The 20,853-nt window shown below is 42.3% G+C and overlaps 1 protein-coding gene across 1 annotated transcript in view; it reads right to left on the bottom strand.

Moving 5' to 3' along the window:
* Ppp4r4 (protein phosphatase 4 regulatory subunit 4) overlaps positions 1-20,853 on the bottom strand; it is an 87,963-nt gene that overhangs the window by 41,171 nt on the left and 25,939 nt on the right. The window contains exon 3 of the mRNA XM_032908312.1: positions 19,096-19,198. Coding sequence (XP_032764203.1) covers positions 19,096-19,198 — 103 coding nt within the window. The remainder of the gene's footprint in view (positions 1-19,095; positions 19,199-20,853) is intronic.

The raw sequence follows: 20,853 nt of genomic DNA, 5'->3' as shown, positions 1-20,853 counted from the left end.
CATGTTCCTGCTTCACTTATATACTGTACCATATTCCTGCTTCACTTATATACTGTACCGTATTCCTGCTTCACTTATATACTGTACCATATTCCTGCTTTACTTATATACTGTACCATGTTCCTGCTTCACTTATATACTGTACCATGTTCCTGCTTCACTTATATACTATACCATGTTCCTGCTTCACTTATATACTGCACCATATTCCTGCTTCACTTATATACTGTACCATATTCCTGCTTCACTTATATACTGTACCATATTCCTGCTTCACTTATATACTGTACCATATTCCTGCTTCACTTATATACTGTACCGTATTCCTGCTTCACTTATATACTGCACCATATTCCTGCTTCACTTATATACTGTACCATATTCCTGCTTCACTTATATACTGTACCGTATTCCTGCTTCACTTATATACTGTACCGTATTTTCGCGTCACTTGGTAAGACAGTTGCTGGTCATTAGAGCAGGTACCACTCCTAATGGTCTAGCAAAAGAACACCAGAGTGGTGAAGTGTTTTGTTGCTGGCCACTAAACTAATGCCCTACAACCTATTACCTGCTATGAACAAAGCACTCCTGTACACTGACAGCTTTCTCAAGACCCTGTATGTCCAATCACCATTAGGACATGGCTCACAACAGCTCTAAACCCCATGGGGCAGTGCCCTTTGCTGTGGCAAATGTTTATGCAATATGGTTAATTCCCATAAAAAACACAACTTTGTGTGGCTGTTTTGTTAAAAGCTTTTATAACACACGCACACACAAAATTATCTCTGTGTGTTTCTCAACTAATCATCGACTGTGAGGCTTAGAGGCTTTGGCTGAGAGAGAAAAAGGCACATTAATGCAGAGGTTAGAATTATTCTCTGAAACCAGCCTTCCTATCACCCTTGTTTGCTATTTCAAGAATAAACATCATCCCAGACTAACAATTTTGGATCTGGAGAACACATTAAAAAAAAAAAAAAAACAAATGTGGCCAATATACAGACTTACAGGTTTCAAAAACATAGCTTTTATTTAAAAACAGAAAAGACCTTAGAAATATTATAATATACATGTATATAAAATCAAATAAATTATGAGAGTCACAGTACATTCCAGTTCACATGGTCCGCTTTGAGTTCCAAGAGCAGCTTTCTGGCCACTGAAGTCATTACATCCTGGGTTTGCACAGAGAAAACCTCCATGGAAAGCAGATCAAGAAGAGCTCCAGCTTTGTCTTCTTACTCTATGACTTAGTAGCAACTATTTTGCATTTAATTTTCGAAAAATCCTCAAGTCTTATCAGGATTTAGGTTTTTCTCTTGTGCTGACTTCAATATCTGGGACTGTTAAGAAACCAGCACAGACTAAGAGATTTCATCTCTGCTTTTTTTATTTGTTAAAAAGGAACCAGTTAATTTCTAAACATATTTTTCAGAAATGTACTAGAATAAATTTCCTATTTACCAACAAGTGCTTTCCTCTAGAGTCACACCCTCTGGACAAACACATGTGGAATGCATATACTCCTGGGATAAATACGTGTGTCCTCATAGTGTGTCCCCATTGGCTTCAGTGCACACCTAAAGCCAGTTGCCATTCCTATTCTATAGCTACTATTGCTTGGCAGAGAGCTCAGCCTAAACTCTTTGGAAATGAAATGAGATACTGCATCAACTAGTTTAAACTAGTTCTACTGAGGAAGGGAAGTGTGCTAGGCATATCTGGAATCCACTCTAGTTAGTATGTCAAACCATGTGCTGCTTCCCTTGTAGAGGGAGAGAGAATGATCCCTAGATCAATGTGCACAGAGAGAAGCATCATGTAACTACTGGCTTATTCCTAATGAGCAAATATCCCAGGTCCCATGTTCTAAGATTATGAGGTAAGATTGAAAAGTTCATTACATTACTGATTGTTTTTAACTTAGGTTATAGGAACTTAAATATTTGGGGAATTAAGTGTAGTTAATGTAGAAAATTTTCAGTAATTAGCCGTAGGTGACAGCTCTTTTATTATAGATTATAACATTTACAAAAGACTGTCTGGGCTACCAGCAAACACTTAAGACATGCCGACTCTAGCATGCCTGTAACAGTTTCCTGCCATACCCCATTCTCTTCCTCATCCCATCCCAGAAGGAAGATGGAGAGGAGACCTGGCTAAGAACAGCAAATCAGGCAGAGAGGGAAATGCACTGCAGGCTGTGAGCCAGAATAAGGAAGAGGTGCACGCAGCCCTTCTTTAAATCTGCACTTCAGTGACTAAGGTGGAGGGGGATGAGGGTGCACGCAAACAACATCCCAAGAACTTTTCTGTGAAGGCCATAGCAATGGTCACCCTTACACTATTGGAATGAGGGAAAAAATGTCCTGTCTTGCAAAATTACAGGGCCATCAAAAAAAGAAAAACAGGAAAAAAAAGGAGGAAGAGGAAGAAGAGGAGACAGAATCATGGATTTTATAGTTTCTATTTAAAATACAAAGTAACAATTTAACACTTTATAAAGAATGTATTTATGAAAGAAATAACAACGTAATAGATTTTGTAGCTATAATAGCCATCTTAAGTTATCCATATAGTATTTAATTAGTTAAGTATTTTGTGGAGAAAAACAATAAACCATTTTCTTTAGCAAATAGTCATAATAGAACGCCTGGTGACTTCTATAAACAAAGAGAAATAGCATTTTCCTAAGAGTCATAGTTTTTCTAACCTAAACTCTCTCTAAAGTTGTCTTAGAATCATTTATGTTTTAGTTTCTATGAATAATTTTATTATTAATCTGCCACTGAGAGAAGTGAAGTTAACAAGCGTGTTGAAAATCATCAATAAACAAAAGATAACACTAGGGCAAGGCGTGCATAAATCTGCCTCAAAGTGGGGGAGGGGCAAACACAGATAACTGAACATACATACACACACACACACACACACACACACACACACGTGTGCATTCTCATTCATTCCTCCCCCCCCTCTTCCCTCCCCCCTGAAAAAGAAAACTCACATAAGAAAAACAAAACAATCAAAATCTCACAATGCTGATTGGGCAGCATCTGAGCATCTGAGAGGTGAAGGCTCCGAATCCCAGGCCAATACAAAAATGAACGACAACAAACTAGTTGGGCATAGTGGAGACAGAGGAGGTGAAGTCACCCTCAGCAACTAAGTGAAGGCCAGCCTGGGTCACATGAGTCTCCTCAAAAAAGAAGAAAGCTGCAACCAAGCGTTTGCAGGTTGGGGAGTCAGATGTGGCCCTGTGGGTCTGCAGAACACCCTCCCTAAGTATTCGTGAATCCTTGAACACCGGTTCATTGAATTCCATACCATCTCCACCTTGGTACCCAGTTATCCAGGTAGAGACCTAGAGCTGCACTAAGTGTAGGGCAGCGTGAGGTGTCTAGTGTTCTTGGAGGACTCGAGTCAGGCCCTGTGCTCCCAGCCCCAGTAAAGGCAGCTGTGCTTTCTAAGCAGTGAGGAGGATGCCTCTGCAGACCAGAGGCCCAGCCCTCCATTCTTACTACAGGTGTGATGGTGAACAATGTGTTTAGGATACATTTACAGTGCTAAGCTCGCAAAATCAAAATTGTTTTTAGCTTATATAAGCCATGAGGAAGTTGCTCCTACTATAGAGTATGCCCTGTCCGCTGGCTCAAGACAAACCACTTTCTGTGCAGTTGGGCTACTCCTAAAAATTTAATGATTGTTGCAAAATATTTCCCTACCTCAGCTATTCCTACATGGTAATGAGTCACAAGATTAAACAGGCTAATTGCTGGGTTCTGCTTACGGATTAAACACTTGCTTAGATGGCCAAGGCACCTGCTGGATGTCGTTATAAAATCAAGCCTAACCTGCATCCAGACGGGATATGAGTTAATTTGGGTACCCAAAATTATAAATGTCATTTTGTCACCCCACACCACCTCTTTAAAATCCTTTAGTTAACAGTAGCCAGGATGTGCCTACAGAACTCTCTCTGGTTTAGTCCTGGTCAGTCTCTTTTTAATAAAAATCATCTAATTTACTGAAACCAAAACGTAAGTCAGATCAGTGAGCCTCTGAATGACCGGAGACCCACAGCACAGGCACTGGCAGTCAAACACGTTAGAGAGTAGACCACCATGCTGAGCCAGGTAGAGTAGGGCGCATGCTCACAGATATGCCTCCGTTCCTGTTTGTGTCTGTGCCAATAGAACCAAGTCTCAAGTTGCTCCTTCAGATTGAATTTGATGGCCAGGACCTTGCAAACCTCAGGGTCAGGGTAGGGCTCCATCTTGAAGTAAGGGAGCAGAGATATTGAAGCTTTGTGAGTACGTACGGTGACTAAACCACACGGGACCACAGTCGGTAGGAAGATCAACTTTACTTAGGGTGACTGAAGGCTTATAAAGTTTTGGGGGGCTGAGGAGAGAGACATCCAGAATGGGCAGAGGCCATTGGTTGTGGGTTTAGAGTACGTGGAATGCCTCATTAGCATGGAGAAGCATTTCAGCAAACTCAGGTGCTGGCTGAACAGGTTTTGCACGAGAAAGGAAATTGACCCTATAATCCAACTGAGGCCAGGTGACATTCCTCAGGTATATAGGGGACTTACAATTCCTCAGTGTCCGAGAAGGAGAACCCCCACCAAAGAAGGACGTCTCCCATACTGCACTAGGCCGACACTATCAGGTCATGGTGGACTTCAACCTTAATTAGCAGAGTTTTTCCACAGTGAAGTGCTGCTCCCTGCTGTACCTGTGGTGCTGATGAGTCAGGATCAGGAGGGCAGAGCTAGGATCAGGAGGGCAGAGTGAGGATCAGGAGGACTGAGCTAGGATCAGGAGGGCAGAGTGAGGATCAGGAGGGCAGAGCTAGGATCAGGAGGGCAGAGCTAGGATCAGGAGGGCAGAGCTAGGATCAGGAGGGCAGAGCAGGATCAGGAGGGCAGAGCTCAGGAGGGCAGAGCTAGGATCAGGAGGGCAGAGTGAGGATCAGGAGGGCAGAGCTAGGATCAGGAGGGCAGAGTGAGGATCAGGAGGGCAGAGCTAGGATCAGGAGGGCAGAGCTAGGATCAGGAGGGCAGAGTGAGGATCAGGAGGGCAGAGCTAGGATCAGGAGGGCAGAGTCAGGATCAGGAGGGCAGAGTGAGGATCAGGAGGGCAGAGCTAGGATCAGGAGGGCAGAGCTAGGATGCAGGAAGGCAGAGAATGCTGAGACACTGCCATCTTGACACTATCTCGTTTCCTCTCAGATCAGTTGTTTTCAAGAATCAAATTCCTAAGCTGACAGAATTTTAATTTCATTCACATTTGTTAAGGACCAGAATCAGACTCTGAGTAGTTGGGAAAAGTCAAGGATCTGGTTATCGCCCTTTGGATGACTCTTGTTCAGACATTTGAACACTCAAGAAATAGCTAGCTAATCGTGTTCAAGGTCTATGCTGTTTGCTAGAGACTTAGCAATCATCCAAATAGCAGTGTACCTTACATTTCCATAATACTGCTAATTCCACCACTAAAATTGTGCTAAGAGCTAAGGATGAGAGGTTCAAGTTACCGGGAGAGCCCTAGAGGTAATATCGGAGGAGTCAGAGAAAGCTCTCCTGAGATGTAACAGCCTGTGTAAAGAAAAAGGAAAACCTACTCAGAGGGTGGCACAGCGGGAAGCAGGAAAACAAAAAGCTTGGGAAAGAGCAGCCCCTGCCGGCAGCACCAGGGAGTGTGAAGAAACTTGCCAAAGAAAAGGACTGAAAAAGCAATCTATGTGCCTGGAGCCACGAGGTGGGTTTGCTCGGGCAGCTCAGTGAGGAAAGGCCTCAGAGCTTTAAACAGAAGACACACAGCTCTAGATGCTTCAGAATGCCCTGCCCTACTAAGAGTTGAAAGAGAATGGGAAGTAGAGAGACAGCACACTAGAAGAGGAAAGCAAGCACTAGGACAGCTTTGAAAAGCACTGTGCTTTCCAGAGCAAACCTTCACAGCCCCGGGGACCAGCATGGGCACAGTGTGGCTGGAAGTGGACACATTCAAGAAGTATTTATGACATAAAATAAATAGACTACACAGAGAGTAATGATATAAGAACCAAAGGTACCTGGATAACTCTTAAGCCAGTAGAACCCTGAAACACCTTAGGATAGAGGAGGGAGAAAGAAACCCAGGTGCTGGGAGAAATGCCAAGCCTGGTTATCTGTGTTTGATTCCACAAGACGCACATGGCAGGAAGAGAGAGCTGACTCCTGCCAACTTGCCACCCTACCTCTTCCCTCAGCGCGCTCTCTCTCTCATACACACACACACCGTGACATGCACCTAAATGCACACACATAAAATAAATAAATGTAAAACAACAAAAAGAAATTTCACAAGCTCAGTTCTAGGTCTGCTGACTTTGGAAAGGCTTTGAGACATGAATAGATCTCCCAAACAATGCACTATATAGACAGACAGATTTCATCTAGTGTCCCAGTTAGATTTTTATCAATTTGATACGAGATAGAGCTATCTGGGGAAAGGAACTTCAGTTGACAAAATGCCTTCATCAAATTACCTGCGGGCAAACCTGTAGGGCATTTTCTTGATTAATGATTGGTGTGGGATTAATGACTCATGGGAGGGGGCACCTCTGGGTAGGCATCCCTGGCTGGTATAATGAGGCAGACTGAGCAAGCCGTAGAAAGTAAGCTGGTGAGCTGGTGAGCTGGTGAGCTGGTGAGCTGGTGAGCTGGTGAGCTGGTGAGCTGGTGAGCTGGTGAGCTGGTGAGCTGGTGAGCTGGTAAGCAGTGCTCCTCCTGAGCTTCTGCTGTCATTCCTGCCTCCAGGTTCCTGCCCAGGTTTCCCTCAGTAGACTATAACCCAGGATACGAAAGCCAAATAAACCCTTTCCTCCCCAGGAAGCTTTTGGTCATGGTGTCTCATCACAGCAATAAAAGACAAAAGGAGAACAGTAAGTGACTTCATAGAGATGAACTGAAAGGCATGGATTTATAAGATTTTTCTAAAGAGAAAATAGAGATAAAAGTGGAGAACTGCTACTGCAAACACAATTTCACTTCAACAAAAAAAAAGGGAGTTTAGGAGCAGAGTTGAGCTGGAGAGATGGCTCAGTGGCTAAGAACACTAGCTGCCCTTGCAGAGGACCCAAGTCCCATTCCCAGAGCCCACATGGTGGCTCAGGCCTACTTGTAACCTCCTCTGACCTCCAAGAATCCAGTCCCCTCCTCTGACCTCCGAGAGTACCAGGCAAGCACCTGGTGCACACGCATACATGCAGACAAAATATTCATACACATACAATAAATAAGTAAATCTAAACGCATGCTTACATAAGGAGATTTGTCACACATCTTTGTCAGAATGTTAATCATAGGTTCTGAGGTGCTCCTATCATTAGAAAAGAATTAACTGGCCTGTGTGAGTAAACAGGGGACTGCAGGAGTGTACAGGGAGCTATGCATATCTAAAACCTATGCAGTTGCACAAACAAATATTTAAAGTTAACACCCTGAGGGTCATCACCTGGAGAGATGGCCCTGTGGTAACACAAGTCTGGTTCCCAACGCTCACATCCAGTCCCAGGAGATCTGCCATGTCCCCTCTGGCACCTACACACATTCACACACCTACACACACACATATAAATCAAAATAAATCTCAGTGCTAACATTCTGAAATTAAAACAAGGAAAAATAAGAACTTCTTTTTGATAATGGCAGATGGGGTAATTTCATCAATATTCCAACAAGGATCATTTTAAAAATCTAGACAAAAGTATGAAAACTGTCTCCATGAAAACACATAGAAATGAACAAGGTAGTGAAAAGGTATCCACTAGGCCTGGAGAAATCATGCAAGTACAGAAAAGCAAGCGTGTAATTCTGACTGTGCTTCTCTTCAGTCATTGCTGGTTCTAGTGAGGGTCTTCACAGGCTAGTAGCTCAAGAGACGGAGGCTGTGCTGGCAGACTTTCAGAGGCCTTGGGAGCTCTGCCACTGGAGAGGAGCACTCTAGCACCAGCCAGTCTTCTTGCTCTTGGATAAAATGCCTGAAGCAACTCAACAGGGGGAAGTGTGTTTTGGCTCCCGGCTTCAGTCAGCAGGCAGCTGGCTACATTTCCTGTGATGAGCAGAACACTAAGGCAGAGAGGGTGGAGTGGCCAGGCAAGAGGTAAGAGCTGCCCACTTGTAACTGACAAAAAGAGAGGGAGTTGGTGTCTAAGTTTCCTCAGAGTCTGAAACATTCCATGGGGCAAAGATGCTCCTTCAGCAGGAAGGCAAATAACTCAAAATTGCTTCAGGAAGTGCCTGTGACTGACCAGATTCACTAGGCCTCTCCCTCCCAGAGAATACAACCAATAAAGCTGCAAGAGTGACAAAGAAACTCTGAGACCAACTAGCTTCCTGAGAGAAGCAGAGACCAGCCAAGCTACCCAAAGAGGTTTAGACCAGAATCACTTTTCCAGCCTGTTGAATTGCCTGGGAGCTGTGCAGTTGCTCCGGGTATCCCAGCTTTGGGACTGCAGCTGTTTTTGAGTCATTTCTGCTGCCATAGTTAAGCCCTCACCCGAGCTCCTGTAAACAACCCCATTAAACTCACGGGCTCATCAGGCTGGAGTCTAGTGGTGTCTTTACTTTGGTCTTGTGGGGTGAGTAGACATTTCTGTTGTATCTCCTCAGAAATATGCTTGTCACAAAACTGAGTGCCTAGTCTCATTGTATCTTTGTATGCCCGTGTGTCCCTGATACCACAGGGAGGCCTGTTCTTTTCTGAGGGGAACTGAGGAGTGGATCTGGGGTTGAGGGGAGGTAGAGGGTGGGACTGAGAAGAGTGGAAGGAGGGAAAACTAGGATTGAGACGTATTCTGTGAGAGAATAAGGAAAAGAATTTCCACACAAAGTTCTAATATATTTAAGTGGATTGTAGATTTACAAAAGATAAGTAGAATATCCAGATCAGAAAAATACAGAAATCAAAATTAAAATTAGGTTAGACACAAACAAGTGACCTGAACAATGGGTCAGGACTAAACACTCAACATAAATCACAAAGGAAAAATGAGAGAAGAGGTAAAAGACAAAAAATAATAAGTTCTAATTATATGAGAAATGGGAAGCCTGGAAGGAAAGAGGTAGAAGCACATTTGAAAATTTAAAAAATGATAGCTCAGGAGTTTCCCAACTAGCAACATAAAACAAGCCACAAAGTAGAGACGTGAGTAAGCCTAGTAAGTCTTTAAAATCCTGTACCAAATGAAATACACATACAGTGAGCTCCTTATCCAGGTACGGTGGTGCAGACCTACAACACCAGCACCAAGGAATCGGAAGCACAAAATCACAAGTTCAAGGCCAGCCTAGAATACACAGTGAAACCCTGTTTCATAAAAGCCAAAGTATTATCCACTGCCTATGCTGCTACAATTTAATTACCAGTGCCCTGTGAGTGGCTATTTCAGTTGTTTTCAGCATCAGCTGCAACTAATCATGAATTTCAATGCCTTCATGGCCGAGTCTCCATGCAAGCGTGTGTGCCAGTCTTACTCCACACCAGGGAGCAGCTGAGTGGCACAGTAAGCGTGATTAATTTGTTGAGAAACTCAGTCTTCCCATGGTTTCCTCGTTTCTCCTTCCCAGCAGCAGTGTGTTCCCTACCAGAAGTTGGGTTCTTGTCTCCACATCCTAGTTCCTGCTCCTTTCCTTCTCGCTACTCTCAAGACTGTCCCATTTGCCATTACCTTAGCAGCTTTATCAATATGTTCCTGGAAGAGAGAGAGAGCGAGAGAGCGAGAGAGAGAGCGAGAGCGCGCACATGTACACAGGAATATGTGCATTTGTGTGTGTTTCTCCTGCATTCTCTTGTCTTTCATTAATTTCAGAAGTCTTGGCCATAATATCTTCCATTTCCTCTTTTCTCTGAGACTCAGCCTGTTTACTAGATCACCCTATACAGTCTCAGAACCACTGGAGTTCTCTCTCGTTCTGCACCCGCTGTCTTTGTTGGCGGCCTGTTTCACTTCTTCCTTCCAGCTCACAAGTCACCCTCACCCAGCTGTGTCCATAGTCCCCATAAGCACACGATTCACGTCTAGCGCTACTCTCTTTTACTTCTGGCATTTTTATTTGACTATTTTAGAATACCTCTCTGTTGAAATCCCTATGTATTCATGCATATCATCTTCTACCAGATTTGTAGCAAGTTAATCACAGGTATTTAATTTACCTATCTCATACTTCTTGGATCATCATTGATACCTGGTCATTTCCCTCTTTATTTTGGGATTTAGCAATGTTTTATTCAATACTAGTTATTCACTGAAGACAGAGGAAACAGCTCTGAAACGGACATGTGGTTCTATGCGGGTTATGGGGGGAAGGACAATAAACCTACTCAGGATCTCACCCAGGTTTAGGCTTTACTATTGCTATGGTAACCTCCATGGCACCACTAGCTTTAGATTCCTCCAACAGTGGGCCACTGTTACTTTGTGTTTAGCCAGCAGCCTGAAATGTGGAAGGTTTTCCTCCCCTGAATCCACAGCACTCTCAAGCAAGGGTTTCTCCTCACTATCTTCCCTGTTAATAAAGCACTGTTGCTTACAGCTGCGTGTTAGGCTAGCGGGGGCATAAGAGACGTGCATCCCTTGATTCTGTGCCATGTTAGTCAGGACCTTGGAGTCCAGACTGCAGTGATGGAGCTTTTCCAGTGTCCCATGGCTAGTTCTTGGAGCAGAGTAGCTTTTGACAGTGTCAAACTTGTTGCCACTCCCTTTGGCAGACCTTTCTGCTTTATTTGGGTGCAGTCTTGGCTCTAACGTCTCCTGCCCCTCTCAAGGGCAAGAGACTTATGTTCCCTCCGTATTCCAGAAGCAGTCACCAGTGCACTGCCCTGCCCTGTCCGTCCTTCTCCAGAAGAGGCTGCTGTTTCTTCTGCTACTCCCACAGAAACAGTGGATCTTCTGTTCCAGAAGCAGCAGATTCTACTCCTTCCTCATCAAGCCTTTGCTTTAACGAAGAGAAGGTTCTGGGGCAGTAGGCACAGTTGCTTCCTTGCCTCAGTCGAAGTTAATCACCATCATACCTACAGCACCAAGGAGGGCTCTCTTCATTCTACTGCTCTGTCCCAGAGGACACCTATAGGTGGCACTGCTGAGCACAAAGTTGCAAGTTACCCCAACCTGATACAGACTGTCCTGCAACCTGTAAAATTCTATTAAAAGCGTAGCCATCTTCAGATATGGTGGCACATTTGAACTGGTGCTCAGAAAGTAGCGACTGGGATTGTGAGAGGAAGCCTCACCAGAGCGACAGAGTCTGCAGTAAAGCAAACCAGCCAGTGTAGAGACATCCAAGACTCAGCATCATCTTGCTCTTGAGCGTCAGCTCCTGGGGCAGCCTTGTGATTACCTGACAGGTTCTAGAAGGATATGAGTGTGTGGATTTAGAGGCTAACCTAGTTTTAGAAACCAGTTTTGAGCCCAGGTAACTTTTTTTTTTTATTCTTTTAAGCTCAACTGCACATTTAAAAGAATTTCAGAAGATTCAGTTCACTTTTATCACAGGCGGGATGGATGGTAAAATGACTGAGAAGCAAATATAAGAACACTGCTAAAGAGTTTTATGAAGCACAAATCAAACTTTAGATCTGGTAAAAAAAAATATTAAATACTGAATTACACATGTCTGTAATTCTGACACCTGGGAGGCTGGGACACAAGGATCCTCTGACCACCCCTCAATGTGTAGTTTCCATAGGACTTTATTATTATAAATAATTAGTAATGCCAATCTATTTCATCCTTAAATATAAACAAACATAAGATACAAAACAATTATCAGACACTAACCTTGAATGACTATGGTTAACAACAATTTGTTTTGCACTATAAAACAAAAAGAGCAGTCTCCACTGTGCATTCCTGCTCTAATTCCTCCGGTTGTAGCTGTGTCCATTTTCTCTCCTGGAGAACTGGGAGACTGTTCTATAACTCTATACCTCTAGACCAGAAAGCTTCCCGCACCGTTGATTCTTACCCTGATGCTGGAAACCTCCATTAACCTTATACCACTGTGGGGATCTTCCCCCTCTCCTCTTTCCCTGCCTGCAATCAGAATTCAGCCAATGGAATGTTATGCTCCACCACAGGTGTCTGTGGCCTGCAGGGGTCCGGGAACATCATGCTCTTCTTAAGATGTATAATTATGTTGCTTTCATGAAACCTTTATGCTTTTCTCAGAATTTAAACTGTTATCTCAGAAAATGTCAACTATGGTAAGGAAGGGAGGAACGTCTCTGAGATGCAAACCAAAGGAGAAAGGAGTCTGTATCGCTCACTCATACTCATCCATCCCTTAGTTAAGGGATATTAAGTTTATTTTTCAGAGCACTATCAAAATCAATTATATTCTTTCATGCTCCTTAGAAACCTAACAATACAGCCCAACATTTCGAGTAAGTCCCATATCAGCTTTCAGTGAGTGCGAATGTCAGACAGCGCTGACAGTTGCTGGACAATGTACCTAAGGCATGAAGCACAGCACCTGCCCCACAGTGAGTGATCCTCACATCACTGTCCATTCAACTGTGCGACTTCCAACGAGACTTTAAAATGCATGCAGTTTTTCATTCACAAACATCTTTATTTGCAGAGTGAATGCTTTCTATTCAAATTTCAAAATGAGATCATTTAAGAATCTGTCTGTATTCAGTATAAAATGCTGCATTCTTCACACTGGAAGATATTTCTGGTATTTTCTTACTGTGTCAACTCAGGAGAATAATGTCACAAACAGTACTAAAAGTGGATGTGGTAGATTTTTGCTGAATCAAAATATTGCTATATCACATCGACCAATTTTAAATAATCAAATTTCATATTGGTTTAATAGCCTATGTTTCTGTGGTCTTCTTTCTATTCTGTCCTTTATCTTCTCTGCCCACCCCTGTAAAGTGTCTCTGAGAGCACAAGTCAGTGTTACAGATAGCACCGACGCTGACTCACTCAAGAAGGCCAGTGAGTCAGGCCAGTGTTTCGATGCATCACAGTCTCAGGTAGACACTGACTCTCTCAGAACATTAAGTTCAATCAACAGTCTTTCCAAAGTTGCCTGTGAGTGCCTGTTATTTCCAAACGCCATTCCAGGCTCTGAGCATAAAATGACAAGCCAAGTGACAAAGACTTCTGCCTTTATGGAAAAGGGAAAGATTGTAGGTGCCAAGGTCCAAAAGGACATGGTAGGCAGCTTTACTCTATCTGAAATGAAAAGTGATCTGTTTCAGTTTCCGTGCAGCGTCTATTACAAATTAACAGAAGCTGGATGCATTAAGGTGACAGAAATGTACTCTCCCATAGTTCTAGGAGGCAGATGTGCTAAAAGCAGCGTTACTCAGACCAAGGTGATCAGTGCCACATTCCCGCCACAGGCTTCTGGCTATTGTGCTGTCCCTTCCAGGCTTCCCCCATCTTTCTCTGTCTTCACTGCTGTCTTTCCCACCCCATCTTCTGTCTTCTTCTACTAGAAGACATGTGTTGGCATTTGGGCCCCATCTAAATGATCCAAGACCATCTATCTCCAGATCCATGATTTAAGCACATTTTGAAATTAGCTTGTTCTACAATAAAGTAGAATTTACAGTTTCCCAGGTTCAGAGCTTGATTCTTAGAGATAAAGGGAGGGTAAGTGAAGGGGACAGCATTCTGTCGCGTCATTTCACCACTTAAGTAATAATTTTCACACACAAGGTTGGTATTTCTTAAAGCCCTCTCTGGGTGAGTGGCTTCTAGGTGGCAAAGTAGAAGCAACTGGTCCCGTGTGTAGCTGTTGTAGTAACCAGACAAGGTGGCTAAGGCCTGAGGAGTGAATTATACATTAAAGATCTGCAATCAGATCAGCCAATCATGAGGCTGACGAACTGCTATGGGCAGGTTGGTTAACTAGGGTCTCTTCCTCTGTGGGATGTGTCACAGAACCATTGTCTTGGCTCAGAGATTAAATCCATAAAACATCCAATAGCTGACCCCCATAGGACCTGAGTAAATACTCACTATAATGATTCACTGTGCCTGACACTGCACATTTTCTGCTGAATGATAATATTATGTCATATATTTGGAACAAAATTTAAGTAAATGAATTAAAAAATTCAAGGAACAAGAAGAACTGCTCGGTGCTGTATTACAATGGAGTCCATTATACTGTGTTAGGCAAGTCCTTCATCTGTGATTTTATAAAGGAATACAGAGTTTAATAAAAATTCCTTCACTTCCAGAGAGCATAAGCCCAAGTTCAATATTAAAATTTAACATCTCAGAATTCAATGTATTAAGTTGTAGAAAATTACTAGATCAAATAATGACCATAGGATTGAATTATATAACAAGACTAAAATAACTATATCTTGAAGTATTATCATATTTATAGGACTTAAATTAGAAATCAAAACTTATTTTCTTTCTTGATTCTCACTTAAATTCTACCTTGAGAAGTACACAACACATTGTCCATCCATCTACTTTGGATCTAGTTTTGAAAGGAAATTTTGTAAATATAATGAAATTAGTGCAATTATAATCCTAACTTCTATATTTTACTTATTTTGTTTGTAGATTTAATTTTTAAGTATGTGTGATTGTATGTGTGTGTGTGTGTGTTTGTATGTGTACGTGTGTGTATGTGTACGTGTGTGTGTGTACATGTGTGTGGGGTGTGTGTGTGTGTGTGTGTTTGTGTGTGTGTGTGTGTGTGTGTGTGTGTGTGTGTGTGTGTGTGTGTGTGTGTGTGTGTGTGTGTGTGTGTGTGTACATGTGTGTGTTTTGTTTGTGCATGTGTATGCGGTGTGTGTGCTATATCTGTCTGTGTGTGTGTGCGTGTGTGTGATGTGTTTGTGCATGTATGTGAGGTGTATGTGCTACATCTGTCTCTGTGTGTGTGTGTGTATGCATGTATGAACATATGAGAGTTCAGTGCCTACAGAGGCCAGAAGAGGGCGTTAGTTCCCCTGGAGCTGGAATTGCGCGTGGTCATAAACCCCCTTTCTGGTGGCTGGGAGCTGAGCTCAGGCTTCTGGAGCACGGTCTTCGTCCCTAACTGCTGAGCCATCCCTCCAGCACCTGCTGAGCCATCCCTCCAGCACCTGCTGAGCCATCTCCAGCACCTGCTGAGCCATCCCTCCAGCACCTGCTGAGCCATCCCTCCAGCACCTGCTGCTTTAAGGTCAAAGCTTCTTCATCCCGGCTAGATGCGGCTCACACCTTTGATCCCAGCCACTGGGAGGCAGAAGCAGAAGGAGTGTTTTGAGTCTGAGGACAGCCTGATCTACATAGAAAATCCTAGGACAGCCAGGACTACCTAGAGAGACCTTCCCTCAAACAAACAAACAAAAGAAAGAAAAGAAAAGGCCAAATTCCTTCATTTTCAAAACAGTGAAAACAGGTCGCCTCATTTTAAAAAAAAATTTTAATTAAGACCAGTAGTAAGGATAAAATGCAAATGTGGTAAACAAACAAACAAGGTCATCACCAGTATAATTTTACAACATGCATGACCAGCAAAACGCCCCATATCCCTTTCCTTGTGTTCTTTTAGGTGAAGCAAAGTAAGGGATGAGCTCTGAAAGCTGGTTAGGCTGGAGTCGCAAATGTGATAATTCCCTGGGATAGTTACCTTCTGCTTGTATCCTTAAGTTCTCTCAAAGCGAATCATGGAAGACCGACATTAGCAAGTGCTCAGATTACTACTGCCTGTGCATCGGACCATCTCACACTCTGAAAACCACCCTGATGCCCACACCAACCATCTGGATGCTGCTCCCCACTCCAACCCGATTGGAATTCATCCATTCCAATCCATTAAGAAACCCTGTTCATTCTAATAAGTGTATCTGAGACATCGATGCACACCACTCTATTGCTTTAGTTCACCATGTTAATCCAGCCTGCCACCGACTCTTGGAGTCTTCTGACTAGAGCTTCCTGACTGACCCATTCTAGTCTACACACTAATCAAATGGCCACGAGATGTGAACAGACAGTAGCTCTGATGCTCAAAGTCTCCAATAGCTTTCCACTGTCCTCAAATCCAATGTCACTGGCATTAGTCCAGCCTGGTCTCTGTTCATACCCCACCCTTCCCACTAGCCCCAACCACACTTACCAAGCGCTTGCATCTCAGGGCACCTGCTGCTGCTTGGCACTGAGTTGCTAAGAGGCTCTCCTTGCCTTCCAGTGCATAGAAGGTCTCCTGTTAGCTTTACTACCCTGTCTCAGTGTCCGTTTGTTTGTCTTACACTCATCAGTTAGAACGTATCACGAGTGAGAGTCAGCCTTTTGTTTGATGACTTGTTAGTCTGGTCACCGCCACACTACAGCCTATGAGAGAACAAGTCCCCTGTCTTTATTCACCTCTACTTCAGTGTTTACAGCTGTGCTCACACCTGGCCAGCAGTGCTCAGTAAATAAACACAAGAGACCATAAACGTCATCGTTACTAAGTGCTCGCTCACTCACTCCGGCATACAACGTGGCTTTACCTCAAAATTAACTAAGAAATCAGTAGGATAGCAAGGCGAACAGAGTGGCTATGAGAAAAATGTTCTCTCAGCTTATCACCGGGAAGTAATCACTGGAAGAAGCCAGGCTGACCTGAAAAAGAGCCAGCCTGAAGAACCAGTAAGTCTTGGCACTCTCTGAGCACAGCAGTTTCAAAATCATTCGCAAACAGGCAAAGTCTCACGGGTGAAAATGCACTGATGAATGTTGGCCCTCGCTGTTACCCACTTAAGTCTAGCTTCTCTGCTTCACGCAAATGCTCCTATGCAGAGCACAGAGTGCTCCACCACATGCCAGGGCCCCTGCACCCATCTGCATGGCTTGTGGACTTTCCTGGCGTGGCGCCCCTCCCACCTGAGACCCTCCTACCTTTTCTGTAACTCCTTCAAATAGTGTGGGCAGGAGAGATGAAGGCCCCAACCAATGGTTGCCTGCTACTTAACCTTAAGAGAGAATAAAAAGCTGGGTGGTTGCTTAGCTGCAGAGTGCTTCCTGGCTTGTCCAGAGGCCCAGGCTTGAACCCCATAACCTGGGAATGACGATGTAATCTTCTAATACTAGTACTTGGGAGGTGGAGGCAGGAGGATCAGCAGAAGTTCAGGGTCATCTTCAGTTAGTTACAGACTGAGTTCCACACCAGCCTGGGTTACATGAGACCCTGACACACATACATACATACATACATACATACATACATACATACATACATACATGAAAATCATTCAGTAATTTAAATGTTTTCTTAAAACAAATTCATTAATGAGCATTAGTTTTGAACACTCATTAATGTTCTGTGTTAAAACTATTTCTTCAGCTGGGCATGATGGCACGCACCTTTAATGTCAGTACTCAGTAGGGAAAAGCAGATGGAATTAGAAGTCAGCCTGATCTACAAAGAGAGTTCCAGGACAGCCAGGGCTACACAGAGAAACCCTGTCTCAAGAAACAAAAATATCTTGCATAACTCAAGCACACCTTATAGTCTCAGAAGATACATTTGAGACTGTATAAATACATTGTCTAAATGAAATGAATGCATATTCTTTTTTTAAGGGGAGGTGCTTTGGTGCTGGTGACTGAATTGAGCCGAGAGCCTCACACATGCAAGTTTCTGAGGAGTTACTCAATTGCCTAATATGAGCACAATAGTAAAATTTTGGCAGAACCTCTAAAGGTTGCTGCTGTCTACTTCACATCCTGTATTCTTGTTTTTATGTCTGAATGCTGGGTGCTGGAGAGATGGCTCAGCAACTACGAGTTACTGGCTGCTCTTCCAAAGGACGTGGATTCAATTCCCTGAAGCCATGTGGCAGCTTAAAACTAGAACTCCAGTCTCGGGATCCTAATAATAACCTCCTCTGACCTCTTTGGGAGCCAGGCATTCACTTTGGACACTCAATCTGCTCTCTGTGGACCAGACTCAGCCAGCTCAACACAGTATGCAGAATGTTTGATTTTTTTTTTACTTTAAACTTAACTTTCTTACTTATATTAACTCCCTAGCCAAGATGATTTTACCATTTAACTGATACCTCTGGCTGTCATGATAACAATGTTGGGTCAGTTAACACCACCAAAATTGAATGTATAACTAGACATGATCTATATAAGCTTACTCACTTCAAAACTGGGCATGATTCTGGGAAAAGAGACATAACAAAGCTTAATACACTCATCAATCACCATGGCACCCAATAATACCTCATATTGTCTCACAGAAGTGTGGGCTTCTTATAAACAGGACAGCATTTGGGACCACACCACATATCATGCCAAAAAGTAAACATCAAAGATATGCTAATGATTAGTTTTTAAATATGTAGAAATTAATTTGTAAACAGTTATAACCAAATAGAAAACTGGGGGCAAGTACACAAAGCTCATTCCTAGCCAGTATTATCTCCAATTGCAGGCAACCTCTAACCCCGTCAGTGGTTACGATGCAGGAGAACTCAGCACAAAGACTGCTGTCTGGATTGCTCACCAAATCCTTGTTTAAAAACACCGTTCTCTGCACACAGGTACAAATAAATAATAAATATTGGTCATTAAATATCTACCCTGAATTATTAATAACCGATGGGCATTATGTATTTAGAGAAGAAATGTGATAGTAGAGAAAACACTTACGTTCAGAGCAAGAAGCTAGTTCTGAAAAAATTTAGGGAGGAATAAAAATAAACTAAAATGGTGATCAACCATAACACCCTTCATACGATGTCTTCAGAAGTCACCACAGGTCATGCAGGATCCTAGTTAAGCTATTACTGGTAATACAGACATAAATTATTGTGGTAACTTTTGAAAAGAAATAGCAAATAATATACCTATAATTTTATAGATAGTTACATTTTAAGCTATTAAAAATCTACCTTGTACAACTAATTTTCCTAAATATTTTTATCATAATTCAGATACACATAATAACATGTCTTCTACTCCATTAGTAGATAGAAACGATCAGCAATGAAAGCTCTGAAATTTTCCTCCCAGTATTGACAAACATTATTGCTATTGAGGTGGGGGAACAAGAAATTGAAATCTTATTTCATACCAACTTACTCTGACTTTGGGTAAGACTCTCCGAAGTGTCTCGGTAGGATTCTGTCGCATCAAAAATGGAAGATTTGCAATCACACTTGCTCCTTGGATATCTTGACCAGCACTTACAAGGAAAATGCAAATTTTTAAATTTAAAATTAGGAGCTAAATTTTTAATTTAATGGGTTAATTTGAAAAATGACTGCTTTTAATGACTTCCTTACAGTGTTTTAAACATATTGTTGATATATAAAAATAAAACAGAAATAAAATGTTGTTAAATAAATCTTATAACCAATACATGCAGACATTACAGTTTATACACATGTCATTAAGTGTTAGCAATCTTACTAATACCTTAAAATTCTCTTACACTTTTCTCTGAAATCTGACAGTTTGCTCTACTTTATAAAATATATATAAATAATATTTATAAATTTTATTATAAATAATAAAAATGCATTATGGCAAAATAGTAAAATAATAATCACAGCAACAATTATAATAACATAGGTTAAAAACACGATTTTGAGTATACTGTAATGATTTGTGTAAACTGGCTCCATTAACTGCAAGAAACTTCTAAAAGATACACTCAATTCTCTAACAGGCCACTAGGACATTTTATATAATACCTTTTTGGTGTAACATGCATTGAGGTTTTGTTCCCAAAATAACCTTTGTGGTATTCTAGAGGCCTAAATACTTTGGAAAAGTATTCTAATTCTTCTGGAAAAAAAAAAAAAAAACATTTCCATGAACTACAAACACTTTTTTAAAGTACAGCCTGAGCAACACCAGTTTTGCAAGCATGTCAAGTGCTGGAGAGAAATCCGTCTTAAATGTTGGTGGTGCTACATTTAGTTACATACTTTTAATGAATTTAAATTATTTTTACTGCTATTCAAATAGAACTGTGATCATATGAAGGAGAATGGCACCATGGGCTCATATATTTGAATACTTGGTCCCCAGTTGGTGAAGCTATTTGGGAAAGATGTGGCCTTATTGGAGGTGTGTCACTGGAGGTGGGCTTTGAGTTTCAAAGGAGCCATACTGAGTCTCCCTCTCTCTGCCTCGAGGTTGTGTTTCTAGAAGTAAGCTCTCAGCTACTGTTCCAGCACTGTGTGCCTGCCTGCTCCCCTGCTCCCCACCGTGATGGTGATGGCCTCCGAAACTGGAAACTCTTTTACAGTGTTTTATCATAGCAACCAAAAAGTAACTGCAACAAGACTTATTCACGGTTTATGAGATGTATGTGAGCTTAAGTATAAGGTATTCACATAGATTTCTAGGTAATATTTTGTTTCTTCAGAGTCGTGCAGATTTGTCATAAGAAGCATGTTCTAGTTATGAGGAAACTGCCTGCCAGGGAGCAAGTCTTGGCCTGAGGCAGCATGGAGACCACAGAATACAGGGTGTCACAATCATTCCACTGCTCTTATCTTTATAACAAACCATTTAAAGACAATATGAAGAAAGAAAAGAGAGTTGCATGAAGTAGGGAACTATGCTAACCTAGGAAGATGGCCAGAAGGTGGAAACTAAAGTTCAAAACACATTACTTGTCAGAGGTTGAAAGGTAATGCCTAAAATATACCTGCATCCTAACCCTGGAGTGTGGGGTGCTAATGTTCAGAAGGGTCCTGAGGGAAAGAGAGCATCCTAGATTATTTAGGTCTAGTAACATGAGTGGACAGCAGACTGATGACATCACAGGCCAGGGCTATGCTGACACTCACTGGAGTGTCCCATGAAAAAGGCCAAAAATGGATGTCT

Source organism: Rattus rattus, chromosome 7, assembly GCF_011064425.1.
Source record: "Rattus rattus isolate New Zealand chromosome 7, Rrattus_CSIRO_v1, whole genome shotgun sequence".
In the NCBI taxonomy this organism is placed as follows: Eukaryota; Metazoa; Chordata; class Mammalia; order Rodentia; family Muridae; genus Rattus; species Rattus rattus.
This window is presented reverse-complemented; position numbering and strand designations above follow the sequence as displayed.